Genomic DNA, 14,729 nt, shown 5'->3' with positions numbered 1-14,729 from the left:
TGATGTTACATCAGACATAATGTTGAATAGATAGGCACAAAATCACTCACAGACCTTTTTCTGGACCATTTTCAAAAAATGTCTAAAGACACATCTTTTTCAGCAGCATCTGACCGATAATACTAGCACTTACCTTTTCTATTCGGGTTTCTTTCTGATAAAAAAAAAAAAAAACTAAAAAAAAAAAAAAAAAACCTTGCCACGTGTATAGTGCTAGACTGAGACTTGTTACAACACTTGTATACTGTTGCCTTCTTGTTGGTCTGATTGCTTCTATTGTTCTCCTCATTTGTAAGTTGCTTTGGATAAAAGCGTCTGCTAAATGATTAAATGTAACGTAAAAGAAAGGGAGGAATAATGCTTGGATTAAAGCTGAAAGTGTAAGTGACCTTGAGGCAGCAGAAGTCTTGGAGGCTCCAGATCTTGATGGAGCCGTCCGCTGAGGCTGTGGCCAGGACCTGGTCCACAGGAGAGAACTGAACACACCAAATACCTCGACCATGACCTCTGAAGACGCCTAGCAGACTCATGTCAGCCAGGGACCAGAGTTTAGCTGTGCGATCCTGAGAGCCAGAGGCCAGCAGTTTGTCATTGGGAGAGATGGTCACACTGTTCACATCCTTCAGGAATATTCCAGAAAACAGAAACAAAATGACAATCACGTGTGAAGCATTTTATTTTATTTTAATTTATATTTTTATATTTTTATATATATATATATATATATATATATATATATATATATATATATATATATATATATATATATATATATATATATATATATATTCCAATCTGTTATTTTGAACATAATAATGAATGTTGAAAATGATAAACTATGGTTACACAGTAAGAATGTGCATTTTTCTCTTATCTCAACAATGGGCAATGGTTTTGACACAATGGACGCACAAGAAATGTCAAAAAAGATGGAAAACCGAGCATGTGCTGTCAAAACATGTTCTCCGCCACGGTTCACCTGACAGCTTTGCTGAACACATTTCTTGAATGAGATTGAGCGTGACGAGGGCAAAGACCCACCTTGTCATGAGCTTTCTCTGTGAGTCTTGCTGTCATCAAGGCCGGTTCACATCCCACGGCTGGCGGAGGGTCAGGCAGTTCCCACACCTTAATAGTGCAGTCCTGACTGCCTGACACCAGGAAGACTTTCTTTAACCTGCATGCAGGAACAGTTAAACAGGTGTACGAGTTAGAAGAACTCAAAAAATTAACAATTATTTGCACAGTAGGGTTGTCAAAAATACAGAAATTTAAAAAACGTGACGATAACAGCATTTCCCTCTAGCATTTTGAGCACTGTTGAACGGATCCTTAAACACCTCTGACTGGCCATTGCGTTCACACGATTAAAAGTGTATAGTGACCAATCATGTCTCTGATTGGTCATTCCGTTTTGTTGGTCATTGGTCATTCCGTTCACACACTCAACATATATGTCTCTGATTGGCCATTGCGTTCACATGCTCAACATATATGTCTCTGATTGGCCATTGCGTTCACATGCTCAACATATATGTGTCTGATTGGCCATTGCGTTCACGCGCTCAACATAAATGTCTCTGATTGGCCATTGTGTTCACGCGCTCAACATACATGTCTCTGATTGGCCATTGTGTTCAGCGCTCAACATAAATGTCTCTGATTGGCCATTGTGTTCATGCGCTCAACATATATGTCTCTGATTGGCCATTGTGTTCACGTGCTCAACATATATGTCTCTGATTGGCCATTGTGTTCAGCGCTCAACATAAATGTCTCTGATTGGCCATTGTGTTCATGCGCTCAACATGTACGTCTCTGATTGGCCATTGTGTTCATGCACTCAACATATACGTCTCTGATTGGCCATTGTGTTCAGCGCTCAACATAAATGTCTCTGATTGGCCATTGCGGTCACATGCTCAACATATATGTCTCTGATTGGCCATTGTGTTCACACGCTCAACATATATGTCTCTGATTGGCCATTGTGTTCACACGCTCAACATATACGTCTCTGATTGGCCATTGTGTTCATGCACTCAACATAAATGTCTCTGATTGGCCATTGCGTTCACGCGCTCAACATATATGTCTCTGATTGGCCATTGTGTTCACGCGCTCAACATATACGTCTCTGATTGGCCATTGTGTTCATGCACTCAACATATACGTCTCTGATTGGCCATTGTGTTCATGCACTCAACATAAATGTCTCTGATTGGCCATTGCGTTCACGCGCTCAACATAAATGTCTCTGATTGGCCATTGCATATATGAAACAGTGTCAATTGCAGTTGGCCGGTAACATATTTATAAATTCTAGCAATGCAATGTTGTGAGAACATGATTGCGAACAAACGTGAACGACGCTCGGGACAGTTGACCGGCCAATGCAGCATCGTCACAAAAGTTGAAGCCTTGCCAATTGAAATATTCAAGCGCAAGAAGATGTGAAAAGGAACTCAATTTATTACTTGCTATGTGGGAAGTTTTCAGTGCGCAAACATTCGCGCACCTGAACGCCAAGCGAACCAGGACTAAATGTATTTTTCTCCTGGACCAAAAGAACCAAGGCATACATACACCCCCGCTTCAGTCAGGTAGGTCACGTTCTAAGGTGTTACAAAATAGCCAATAAGTGCAGCATTGGCAACCATAAAAGTTCATGAACTATATTAAAATGGGTTATTATGACCAGGTTTTGCAATTATTTGATTAAAATGTAATGTTTGATTCAAATTTGATTGCAAAATGTTGATGTTAAAATGTCATTCCAGAAACACACTTTTCAAAGATGTTTCAGGACAGACCTATGATAACGCTGCAGGTGTTTTTGCACACGTCTAGACTTATATTGCTCATCAAACTGCTATGTCCAGTGATATACTCTGACCTGGAGCAGGCGATAGAGCCCACGGCATTGGAGTGTCCGCTCCCCTGAGCCACGCACTGCACGTATCCGCTCTTCGGATCCATCTTCCACAGCCGCAAGGACTTGTCCTGTGTCAAAAGTGACATAAACCTGTTGTTTTTCCATGTGTGGGCGAAGCAATACAATCAAAAATATTCTGAATACCAAGATATGCCAGTGAAAAGACAAAGTAAAAGAGTCACCTTTGCACAGCTGGCAAACATGGAGCCTTTGCGAAACACATCAATAGATAAGATGGTATCTGCAGACAGATAATCAGAGCAGAACATCAGCAGATGACAAGTTAATAGCGCTCTCCTCATCGACGAGAATGTCAACAATGAAGACTGATGACTCAAGAGGTGCATGAAGAATACGTGGAGTGTGAGATTCCCTTTTTAATGTTTGAAGCCGGTTATTTTTACAAAATTGACAATTTATGTAGGGCTGCAAATAATGACGGTTTTGACAATCCATTGCCTATTTTTTGAATAACTGAACAACAACAAAAAGTATGTATCTAATGATCATGTAGTAGCGTGCGCACAAACACAGACACACCTATTAACCACCTATTAACGCTAAGCTTATGACTTATAAAAAGTGACCTATTTATACCACATACTGCTTAAAGTTTTCCTCAAAAGAAATCAGCAAACAATAACAATAGCTTTCAGTTTGCATCAGGAAATGTTATGTTACATAATAACAACTGGTTAGTGTTAGTTTCAGGGTGGGGCAACTGATTAGCTGCATTTTTAACTAAATTATCGTTACTAACTTTTTTGTACATACTTCTATAGTATTTATTAATATTCTATATTATCTTTCATTTTAATGCTTTCCGTTTCACTGTAATTTTTGTTTAAGATTGAGTAATTTTGTAATGCTTTTGTCGTTTTTACAATTTAAAAAAATAATTCTATATAGTTTTAAATAATATTTATTTCATTTTAGTTTTATTATTTTAGTACTTAGACTTGTTTCAGTTAGTTGCCAAGGCAGCACTTCTATTTTCATAGAGTTTTAGTTAACAATAACACTGCTTCCTTTTAAACCTTGCCCAAGAACAAATATTTGATCAAAATTAATATTTTAGTCTTAATCATGGCAGGTTGACATTCAGACTCCCTTGATCAGTGAATTCTTTGTGTGTGTGTGTGTGTGTGTGTGTTTAACATGGGCTCATACATTTCATTTGCAGATATTAATCTAATGATAACTTGTGCTGAAGGAAACACCACACACAAGTGCATTAACAGCACGCGCACACACACACACACACACACACACACACACACACACACACACACGAAACTATACTAATGATCTTGTTTTGACTGAATCAAGTTCCATGCAGTTATTGTAATAGAATTGAGATACTATATTTATTAACATTTTAAAATGGTTTATATTTTAATCTTGACTTCACATCTTGATTTTAATTTTAGTAAAAATATTAGTATATTTTTTTCTTCAGTTTCAGCTACATTAGTACAGTACAGGTCAAAAGTTTGGAAACATTACTATTTTTAATGTTTTTGAAAGAAGTTTCTTCTGCTCATCAAGCCTGCATTTATTTGATCAAAAATACAGAAAAAAAGTAATATTGTGATATATTATTACAATCTAAAATAATTGGTTTTTAATTTATTATACTTTAAATGATCATTTATTTCTGTGATGCAAAGCTGAATTTTCAGGATCATTACTCCAGTTTATCACATGATCCTTTAGAAATCATTCTAATATGAGGATTCATTATCAAAGTTGGAAACAGTTCTGCTGCTTAATATTTTTTCATAACCTGTGAATCTTTTTTTTGGATACTTTGATGAATAAAAACAAAAAAAATAAAACAAAAAAAAAAGAAGCAAATTTTTTAAAAATAGAAATCTTTTGTAACAACAATATACACTACTGGTCAGTAATTTGGGGTCAGTAATTTTTTTTCTTTCTTTTTTGTAATAAATCAATACTTTTATTCAGCAAGGATGTGTTAAATTGATAAAAAGTGATAGTAAAGAAGATTTATATTATTAGAAAATATTTTTTTATTTTGAATAAATGCAGTTCTTTTTAACCTTTTATTCATCAAATATATTAGGCAGCAGAACTGCATGTTTCCAACACTCATAATAAATCAGAATATAAGAATGATTTCTAAAGGATCATGTGACAGACTGGATGTCACATGTGACACTGAAGACTGGAGGAATGATGCTGAAAATTCAGCTTTGCATCACAGAAATAAATGATAATTTAAAGTATATTCAAATAGAAAACTATTATTTTAAGTTGTAATAATATTTCACAATATTACAGTTTTTTTTTTCTGTATTTTTGATCAAATAAACGCAGCCTTGATAAGCATTAGAGACTTCTTTCAAAAATATAAAAAAACGTAAAGCTTCCAAACTTTTGACCTGTACTGTACATCAAGTAAAAACTGAAAATGAGAGCTGATGTGGAAAAAAAAAATACAAACATTTACATTTTTAATTTTATTTCAGGTAACAAATGTTTTATGGCATTAGTTTTATTGAACTATAATAACCCTGGTTTCCATCATGTCTGTTTTTTCACTGCTCTCAAATGTATTTTCATTATAGTGAAGCCAAAGAAAAATTTCCACTTGTGGACAATAAAGGAACTAAACTAAACTAAACTAAAAACAGCGCTGGTTGTTCTCTCGATACTCGACAATGACGGAATCCAACGGCGTGGGCGAAGGTATAATGCGTGAACTAAATTGTAAGAAACAATCCAGAAAAAAGCACAAACAGGACAGAGATGGCAAGTTCAACAGCTGGGATTAGCTGAGGTGACGTGACGGCTAACAGACACGCCCTTAATTATGCAGAACTTTGAGGCTTAATATAAATTAAACCGATGAGTTATAAAAATATTCACCCCCCTCAGAGTTGCCATGACGAAGGGCAAAATTAGCTATATAGACCAAAACCACTTTTTGTTCCAGGCTGTAAACATATTTTTCTCTGCTGTAAAGTTGGGCATTTTAACATGTGGGGATATATAGAATTGACTCCCTTTTGGGGTTTAATTCAGTTCTGTGTCTTGAAGGTTGCCGCTCGATTCGGCCCAAGTGTTCAAGTAGGCTTGAAGACTGCAAGTGTGTGCAGAACATTTGATTACCCGATGGGACACACTTATAGTGTTGCACAAATGCATGCGTTTACAGAGCTTTATTGTGATATTCAATACTTTGCATTTTAAAATAAACTTCTAAATGTCTGTTCAGTAGTCGCCATGAAACAAAAGACATTATTTAAAAATTGTGGTGCTTCCAATTAAGTTACAAAAAGCAGTTGCAAATGTTGTGCAGAGTACACATAACCCACTCCTCTTTGAAAAGATAAAATGAGCAACACTATGGTTTACAACCAAATTATATTTAATAGGCTATCTAATTCATTTCAATTACAGTGGAATGTTTTCCTCCACGTGAGTGTCCGAACATGATGCATGGCGTGATACGCTTAGCTTCCCGAAAGCGATATTTGAGATAGTGCGGGTTTAGTGTCGCGTGCACACACTCTCAAGTGACCAAGATTGCAAGTGTGGGTATTTGGAAAGGTGTGAACCGAAGTGTTTTGAATGAAAGCACAGCGTGTGTAGCGTATCCAGTGTGCTGCTGCCCTCTAGTGGCTCACTGACCTGTGTGTCCATACAGAATCTGACAGCTGTTAGTGGCCAAATCAAACACCTTCAGCTGAGAGCTGTTAGTGGCCACAACGATGTGCGTGTCGTCCTTCCCCAGGAACTTCACATCCAAGATGTCGTCATTGTAGCCCACGAACTTCAAAAGAAGAGATAAACAAGCCGAATGATCCACCATTCCAGGTGCAGCGGTGACGCAAGACGAGCTGTGAGGCTTACCTGCTGCTGCACGGTGAGCGCGGGCATCTGATAGATGAGGATGTTGTGCTCTGCGGTGACTGTGGCCAGCCTGTTGGACTTAGGCATGGGCAGAAGGTGCACCAGACAGCGCGGGTCCAAATCGGCCTCCTCCGTGCTGAGAGCCGGGGCATCAGGCAGAGTCTGCGTGAACACACAGCGCGCTGAGCTGGAGTCCCACACTCGAAGAACACCTGCGGAGAACATCACAATTACTCAGAGCAAGGACTCAATATCTGCATTGAACAGGAGCGCCACACAGCACCGAAATCATTCAATGTTTTAATGCATGCATTTTAAGCAAAATGTGTATCTTTAAACAACAACGTTTTCTCATTCAGCTTAAAGGGTTTGCATGCATCTTTGTATCCCTATTAGATGCAACAAAGCAGATTAAAGTGTAAGTTTGACAATTTTCAACCCGATTTGTATTGTTACAATGTCGGTAGTACATGAAAATTAACTGTTTACTCTTCTGGATGGCAACATGCCCATACATTATATAAGTTTTCATAAAGACAACAGACTTTTTTTGTTTTCTCTAGTCAGGCAGCACCGATTATTTTATTTTTATTGAAAGTTTTCCTGTAAGCCCATTTTGCCAGTGATAAAGTACCCATTTGAAATGATGTCTCAGTGTTTCTGTGTCATGAACCTCAGCCATTGGCTAATCTAGTAATCATTTTTGATTTTTAAAACCTATATGTATGTTTTTAAACTACATTTAATCTACATTAAAACGAAAATCAATCTTTTTCATTGCTACAAGTAAATTTAGGCATCACAACATTATAGAGCTGGTAAGTCCCGCCCATCCGTAAAACCCCAAGTGGACCTCTAGGTTAAAAAAATCATCAATGCAAGTGAATGGGAGAAAATAATTATTTTCTGGTCCCGTTTGAATTGTGCCATGAATGTGAACATATGTTGTCTGTGAATATACATAGATGTCGCCTTTGCTACTGCAGTTCATTGGAACGAAACCGTAGCCAAGGCGACATCTATGTACATATCTATACCCGCGCGCGCCGTCAGATCATTTGGACGTGTGCTGTGTTACAAGAGGTAAAAACGATATAAATACTGTTCGTTTTCTCACACAAACCGCTCGTTTCGTGTCTTAGGCCATCAATGTGTACTTACGATGGGGAACTGTTTAATTTGGACGATGGGGAATTGTTTTAATTTGGACTCTGTGCTTGTGTTTTGAGACAGTGACCATCGACCTGCATTATATGACCGACAGACAAGAACGGTTTGATCTAAAAATATCAAAATTGAAACTACTGCGAAAAAAAAGACACCTACATCTTGGATGCCCTTGAGGTAAGCTACAACATAGCAACATTTATTTTCAAAGTGAACTATCCCTTTAACAAACAAACTAAAATAAAATAAGTTTAAGTACCAAACTTACTAAAACAAATGTATAATAAACTAAAATATATATAATCAAAATAAATTAAAGCTAAATATAAAAAAAAGCACACAACAAAATGACTAAAACTTAAATTAAAATTGAAAATATAAAAATAATAGCTAATTCACATTATTGATTAATACTATATAAATACTACTAATAGTATATAAATAATACTAGAATAACACTGACACCAGTTAGTGTGTAGTTGCACACCAGGGTAGGGTTGCACCAGCCATTCTTTCTTACGCAAGTCCACACTAGACGCTGAGTAACTACTAGCCGGTTTGTAACTAACTCTGTACTTTATTCCGCTACACCATTTGTTCTTAAGGCAGAATGTAGCTAGTGTGTCGTAAGCTCTCCGTAAAGTAATGCGTAGTCACGTAATATGATGTTTACCCTCAATTATCCAATAGCAGCCTTCAAATACGTGAGCAGAAGTTGTGTTGAAATGCTGTGAATTTCAGTTTATCTTTCATTCTAACTTCTTTTGCCTCACGTTACTAACGGTAAAAATAAGTTTCCTTTAAATATGATTCTTAATCATGGATAACATAACTGTTTTTATATGTAAATAACATTCAGAAACTGTATTTGAAACTAAATGAATAAGGATAAATAAATAAGTACTGATACAAAAAACATAAGAAATTACATTTATTGATTATGACTTATGATTTTATTTGGCATGCATAACACGGACCGATGGGACAGATGCACACAGCGGCGCGCTGTTTAGGACGGGTTCATGTTGAGGAGCCGCTAACAAAGTAATCTTTTCACACAATGTTCTGCAAGTGTAAATGTCAGCATTATCATATACAGTGTGTCTAAAGAATTCTGTCAGGCAAAAGAAGAGATTATTGATGCAGTTCAGTCTGTCTGCTATTTTATTCCAACCGTTACTCCTGATCGGAGGCTTCCATAAATATTTAGTTCATACAAAGAGTTACGCTTCAACTAAGTTTAATGGTGCAAAGCAAAAATATTGAGCAGTGAATTTAGTTGAATTTAGTGTCCATTTAAATCATAACTAGTCTAAGTTGTTACGTACGCACAGCTGGTGCAACCGGCCCCTGGTCAGTACTGTTTTTATGGATTAGCATCCATTATAAATGAAACAGTTTTGAGATTTGAACGAGTAGAGTTTACCTTTGCTGCCAGCCGTGACAAAGTGTAACTCTTCATTCTTCACACCCATCTGGGAGAAATCGCTCGTCCCAGGGAGAAGAACAACACCTTCCACAGCCTGAACATCCACAAATAAGACAAATCCACGTAAAACAACAAGGCCGTGTTTCCAGAGTATCCTGCTTAATTACAAACACAATAATTGAGCTGCTAGAAAGGTAAATGGGACAACGTCACATCCTGACCTCATAGACAGGGACTGTCCTCTTCACCGCCTTCTCCGTCAGGTCCCACACCGAACAGATTTTGTCTCGGCCAGAACTAAAAATGGAGACAGCGCGACTTTATTAAAACTGGACTATTGTGAGGACAATGCTTGATGAGATTCCCGAGAAATGCGACGGTTCGTTTACCTGACGAGCGTTTGTCCATCAGGAGAGAAGGCCAGCGATGTGACGGCACTGTAGTGGCTCTCCAAAACACACACGCACTTGCTGCTCCGCAGGTCCCAGATCCGGATCCCGCAGTTCGCAGAGGAAGAGAAGAGCTGCAGCCGGCTGATGTCTGGATGAAACTCAACCAAACTGAGAGAGAGAGACGTTACAGCTTTCAGACATGGCATAACAACCAGCTGTGCCAGTATTGCATCATTACAGAAAGGAAGGAATTATAAAGGATAATTGAGAGATGATTTCGAAATTTTGGAAGCCGAGTTTCTTCAGCGCTTACTGTACGACACCAGACGATCCTTTCAGATTGTGTGTGCAGTACTGCTTCACAACATCCCACAGCTTGATGGTGCCGTCACAACCTCCTACAAACACAACAACACATATTCACTACCCTTGTGAAAAAGAAGCGCCCTTAACTTTAGTCGATGTGCACTTGGAGTGTGTATTTTGGCAGATGATGTTGTAATAATGAAATAAAAGGCCAGACACTTTCATGACCGTTTCTTAACACACATACGTAAACTTTAAAACAGTGCACTTTGTAATAATGTAAATGTTTAATGTTGAAATACATTTGAAAATCATTTTTATAATATTTTGCTGTGCTTTAAAGAAGTGCACTTATGATTTGTTGACTAACATAATACAGCACATATCGGTACTTGATTATTATTTTACCTGTAGGTTAAACTGTAGGTATTCAGTATTACATTTAATATACTTTGTGTTTAATACACTTTTAATATACTCTGTTTGACGCCAACCATAAGCGTTTTGTCCATAGAAATGGGTTATTCACTACTGTAAAGCGACGTGATTGGCTGATGTTTACCGAGCACAGCGGGCAGACACGACTAATCGATAAGCAAATTTGTTGTTTATCGACAATAATGCATTTTATTGATTAGTATTTGCAGCCCTACATGTAATACACATACAATTAATTGTCTGAAAAACATTGCATTCTGTTCACACTTATGTTTATTCTTTTACAATATATTATTATAGTAATCCTATGTAATAATATAGTATTACTATCTTTTTAAAAGCATGCTAAAGTGTTATTTTTCTCAAGAGGATTCCTAAGTAAAGTAGTAAAAAATAAAGTAATAAAGTAGTAAAAAAAAAAATATCTTGATATGACATTTTGCCCTATTATGAAGATATACAGTTGTGTTCAAAAGTTTACACCCCCCCTTCCAGAATCTGTGACAATATGAATAATTTTTGCACGATTAATCGTAATTACCATGACATTGAGCTTAACCCGTTTAGGTAGAAATTCTTTTTATACCTGATAACGAGCCACAGTATTAAGAATCAGGGGTATGTAAACTTTTGACCCGGGTCATTTTGATAAATTCAGCTATTTTTTTGTCTTGTGGACTGTATGTAATCATCCTTTATGTAAAATATCTTGTTCAGGATAGTACTAAATAAAAAAATTAACATGCATTTTGTATGTTCCCTCTTATTTTGTTTGTAAATTATTCACAGCTTCTGCAAGGGGTGTGTAAACTTTTGAGCACAACTGCAGCTGACATTAAAACTGGCGCATATAGTGCTACTCGTTGCATCAAACATCTGGCTTATGTCTGACCTGTGGCCAGCAGGGTGGAGGTGCAGTCAAAGGTCATGCTGGCCACGGGCACATTGTGGATGGCCCTCCACGAGCGAGTGCACTTGTCCTGCTTCCAGTCCCACTGCTTCAAGAGCAAAGCCCTGCTGGCGGTCACCAGCATCTGCAGAGAAACAACAGCTCAGCCTCAGACATCCTGAAACACCAGACAGTCCAACGCCAGATCACTGAGTGAGCTCACCTCATCGTCAGGGCTGAGGGAGAACGAGGTGATGTCCTCCTGATCATCCTGCTCAGAGAAAGTGAGAAAAACAGGCCGTCATTTTACAGACATGGCGCTTCTTCAATTTTGGGCACTTTTATATCATTTTATTACATGAAGTTCACACTAAAGTTTATTTCAATCCCTTCATCATATTGCTATTTTTAAATGTATTTATTATAAATGATGTATCTGTGCACATCTTTTTAAAAAAAAAAAATGTTTTATTCATGTGCCTCGTAATCTTTAATCAAAATAACTTCCCCTCCCACTTGCAGCTCATCTCTTCTCTTCTCTGATGACGTTTTTACTATCAACCTGTCACTCACATGAGATCCACCAATAGCAAACCACAACCATCCAATCAATTCCCCATGGAAAACATCAAGTCCCGCTAGAGCTGCACGATTAATCGCTGAAAGATTGCGATCTCGACACCCATGTGATCTTGTGATCAGAGAAAATACGGATCTGCGTTGGCGCTGCCGCTGACATGTACAGTACAGGTATGAGACAGACTTCTCAACCACACAGTATCATTATATCAGTCTTACAATAATTCAAATTATCACAGAACAACTGGGATAAAAGTTTAAAGTTCGGATATAAACAGCTTTTGAAATAAAGATTGTATCAATTACATTGTTACACCAGTAGGTGGCGACAAGTGACTGTTAATGAACGTATTTGTTACTGTGATGTGTTCAAAAACGCTGATTCATCCAGTAATGAAACTAAGTGAAGTATTTATGAGCGAGTCACTGAATCACTCAAACCGATTTTTAAAAATAAATGAATTCAATATTTTTTCAAGACTATCGTGGGAAGATCGTGTTTATCAGATTATCCAGAATCGTGCAGCTCTAAGTCCCAGCCTACATTTTGTTCTTGCTCCAGAGGCCGATTCACTCGGATATACGCCACTCAAAATAGGGAAGAAAAGACTATTGCAACTTCGGTTTCATGCCGACTTTAAGGAAAGACCCTGTACAGGGTAATAATCATATCAGAGATCATCATACTTCACCAGTAATTCTCACATTAATACAACAATAATTGTTTTGTATTACAAGCTTTCTAAAATGTTTAAGTATGCAGATGATGCATCATCTAATTAATTCGGCACTAATTAGCATAATTTTCCAGAACTTTAATGTTTTACAATATTATTAGTAATAAAATGTTATAGAAATCAGGCCAATGATATAAGAACAAACCCATCTGTCAAAACCTTCACAATACAGAGATACACTGTTAAAAAAAATTCTCATAATTTATTACAACTTTTTTTCTTTCGTCAAATCAATTTATTCACTAATGTTTAAATAGCATAATATTTTGAGTTTCTGTTGATTAAACCAATCTCTTTCTTTTTTTGTTTTAACTTTTGTTGTTGTTTCAACTAACTGAAATATGTATGGCAAGCAGGTTACTTACTTTTTTAAGTTAAACCAACAATAATTTTTACAGTGTAGAAATAAAATTGTAAAGTCTGGTGTATGTAAGTGCTCCTAATGAGGAGATTTAAAGATATGTTTTAGGCAACAAACATTAAAAAGAAACGAAGTAAAACAAGCATAAATCATTTCATGTTGAGAAAATGATTTTAACCTTAGAAAGAGGCAATACAGTCAGACATTTTATATTAAAAAAAAAGATTAACATGTCATTTTCGCAACAAAATAGTGCAGTTGAGATGAACAACACAACATGAGATGTGCTGGAAATATTAATTTTTCCAGCATTCTCGTGTGATTGATGCATGTCCACGGTTTTAGACAAGCTAAATGAACTAGATCAGAAGCGCCCACAGTTGAAGAAACGCTCATTAAAAACTAAACTGTAACACACTGACCTGCTCAATACTATGAATGATTTTCCCTGTACTGATCTGCAAAATGTTGACTCTTGATCCACATGTGCAGAAGATGTGCTGTTCATCACGACTTATCTGTATGGAGATACAAAACAAGTCAAACGTGCAGGTATAATAGCTGGAGTTAATGTAACTAGTCTAACAATATGATTATTTAAAGAAAGGTTACGCTTTATTTTAAGGTGTCTTTGTTGCACTGTAATTATACATTTAGACCCAAGTACTGAATGATATTAAAGTAACAACTTATATTAAGGGTTTGCGGTTAGTTGCATGTATGCATAATTTATAGTTATTATTTACTATAGTAACTGCATGTACCAAAGACACTGTCAAATAAAGTGTAACTAAAAAAACTATTAAAAATATGGACATACCTGCACTTTGCCTCCCTTATAGAACGGCTCTATTTTGCTGGAGACTGCATAACTAAACAAACAAATAAGACGATCATAAACTAGTTGTCAAATAAGGCAGTTAATAACAGTAATCTCAATTTGTCGCTGCACATTTCGAGTGAGGCTCTTCCATTGAGAACAGTCAGGACAGACGATAAAGTACACTTACTTGGATTTAAACACCAGCGTGTGTCCAGCCATGACAACAAACGATGTTTGCGACTTTTTGGGAATACTATGGTTCTTGTAAAAAGCATATGTATTTAATTCATGCACCTCTGATTTTTACACGCATGGTGCATGTGTTCATTCCAATGTCGCACGAATATGACGTCAAGATGAAAACGCATGCTACAGTGACCTCTAGTGGCAAACAAACGAAATAACGAATGCCAAACTAAATAAACTAACTAAATAAATAAATAAATAATAATAATAATAATAATAATAATAATAATAATAATAATAATAATAATAATAATAATAATAACAACAACAATAATAATATCACTATATTTTTTTAGTAAAGGAGAGAGCATAACATAAGCGATGGTAAAATAATCTTTCAAATGTTCACAAGCGCATTTGTTTAAAATTTATAAAAATAACCTACATTCTTTCGGTTTTAGTTAATTTGTTATCAATCCGGCTTTGTTGTTCAATGTATTTGGAGAATATGATAGGAATATGAAAAGTCCTAAAGCAAAGTATTTGTATTCTTTATTGAAGGATGTTGGTTTTGTAACGTAAACCTCCTTCTCCCTTACTTTATTTGT

General features: G+C 36.5%; 1 protein-coding gene across 1 annotated transcript in view; it reads right to left on the bottom strand.

Annotated features, from left to right (window-relative positions):
- tbl3 (transducin beta like 3) overlaps nt 1-14,324 on the bottom strand; it is a 28,200-nt gene extending 13,876 nt beyond the window's left edge. Inside the window, exons 1-15 of the mRNA XM_081369760.1 lie at nt 14,123-14,324; nt 13,933-13,984; nt 13,535-13,630; nt 11,659-11,706; nt 11,439-11,580; nt 10,116-10,200; nt 9,800-9,970; nt 9,632-9,707; nt 9,408-9,504; nt 6,815-7,026; nt 6,593-6,734; nt 3,118-3,176; nt 2,897-3,003; nt 1,042-1,177; nt 390-620 (exon numbers count right to left, since the gene is read on the bottom strand). Coding sequence (XP_081225886.1) covers nt 390-620; nt 1,042-1,177; nt 2,897-3,003; nt 3,118-3,176; nt 6,593-6,734; nt 6,815-7,026; nt 9,408-9,504; nt 9,632-9,707; nt 9,800-9,970; nt 10,116-10,200; nt 11,439-11,580; nt 11,659-11,706; nt 13,535-13,630; nt 13,933-13,984; nt 14,123-14,154 — 1,686 coding nt within the window. The 5' untranslated portion in view covers nt 14,155-14,324. The remainder of the gene's footprint in view (nt 1-389; nt 621-1,041; nt 1,178-2,896; nt 3,004-3,117; nt 3,177-6,592; nt 6,735-6,814; nt 7,027-9,407; nt 9,505-9,631; nt 9,708-9,799; nt 9,971-10,115; nt 10,201-11,438; nt 11,581-11,658; nt 11,707-13,534; nt 13,631-13,932; nt 13,985-14,122) is intronic.
- Nucleotides 14,325-14,729: the final 405 nt, after the last annotated feature.

The sequence above is a fragment of the Scardinius erythrophthalmus genome (genome assembly GCF_964197995.2).
Source record: "Scardinius erythrophthalmus genome assembly, chromosome: 1".
Taxonomy (NCBI): domain Eukaryota; kingdom Metazoa; phylum Chordata; class Actinopteri; order Cypriniformes; family Leuciscidae; genus Scardinius; species Scardinius erythrophthalmus.
This window is presented reverse-complemented; position numbering and strand designations above follow the sequence as displayed.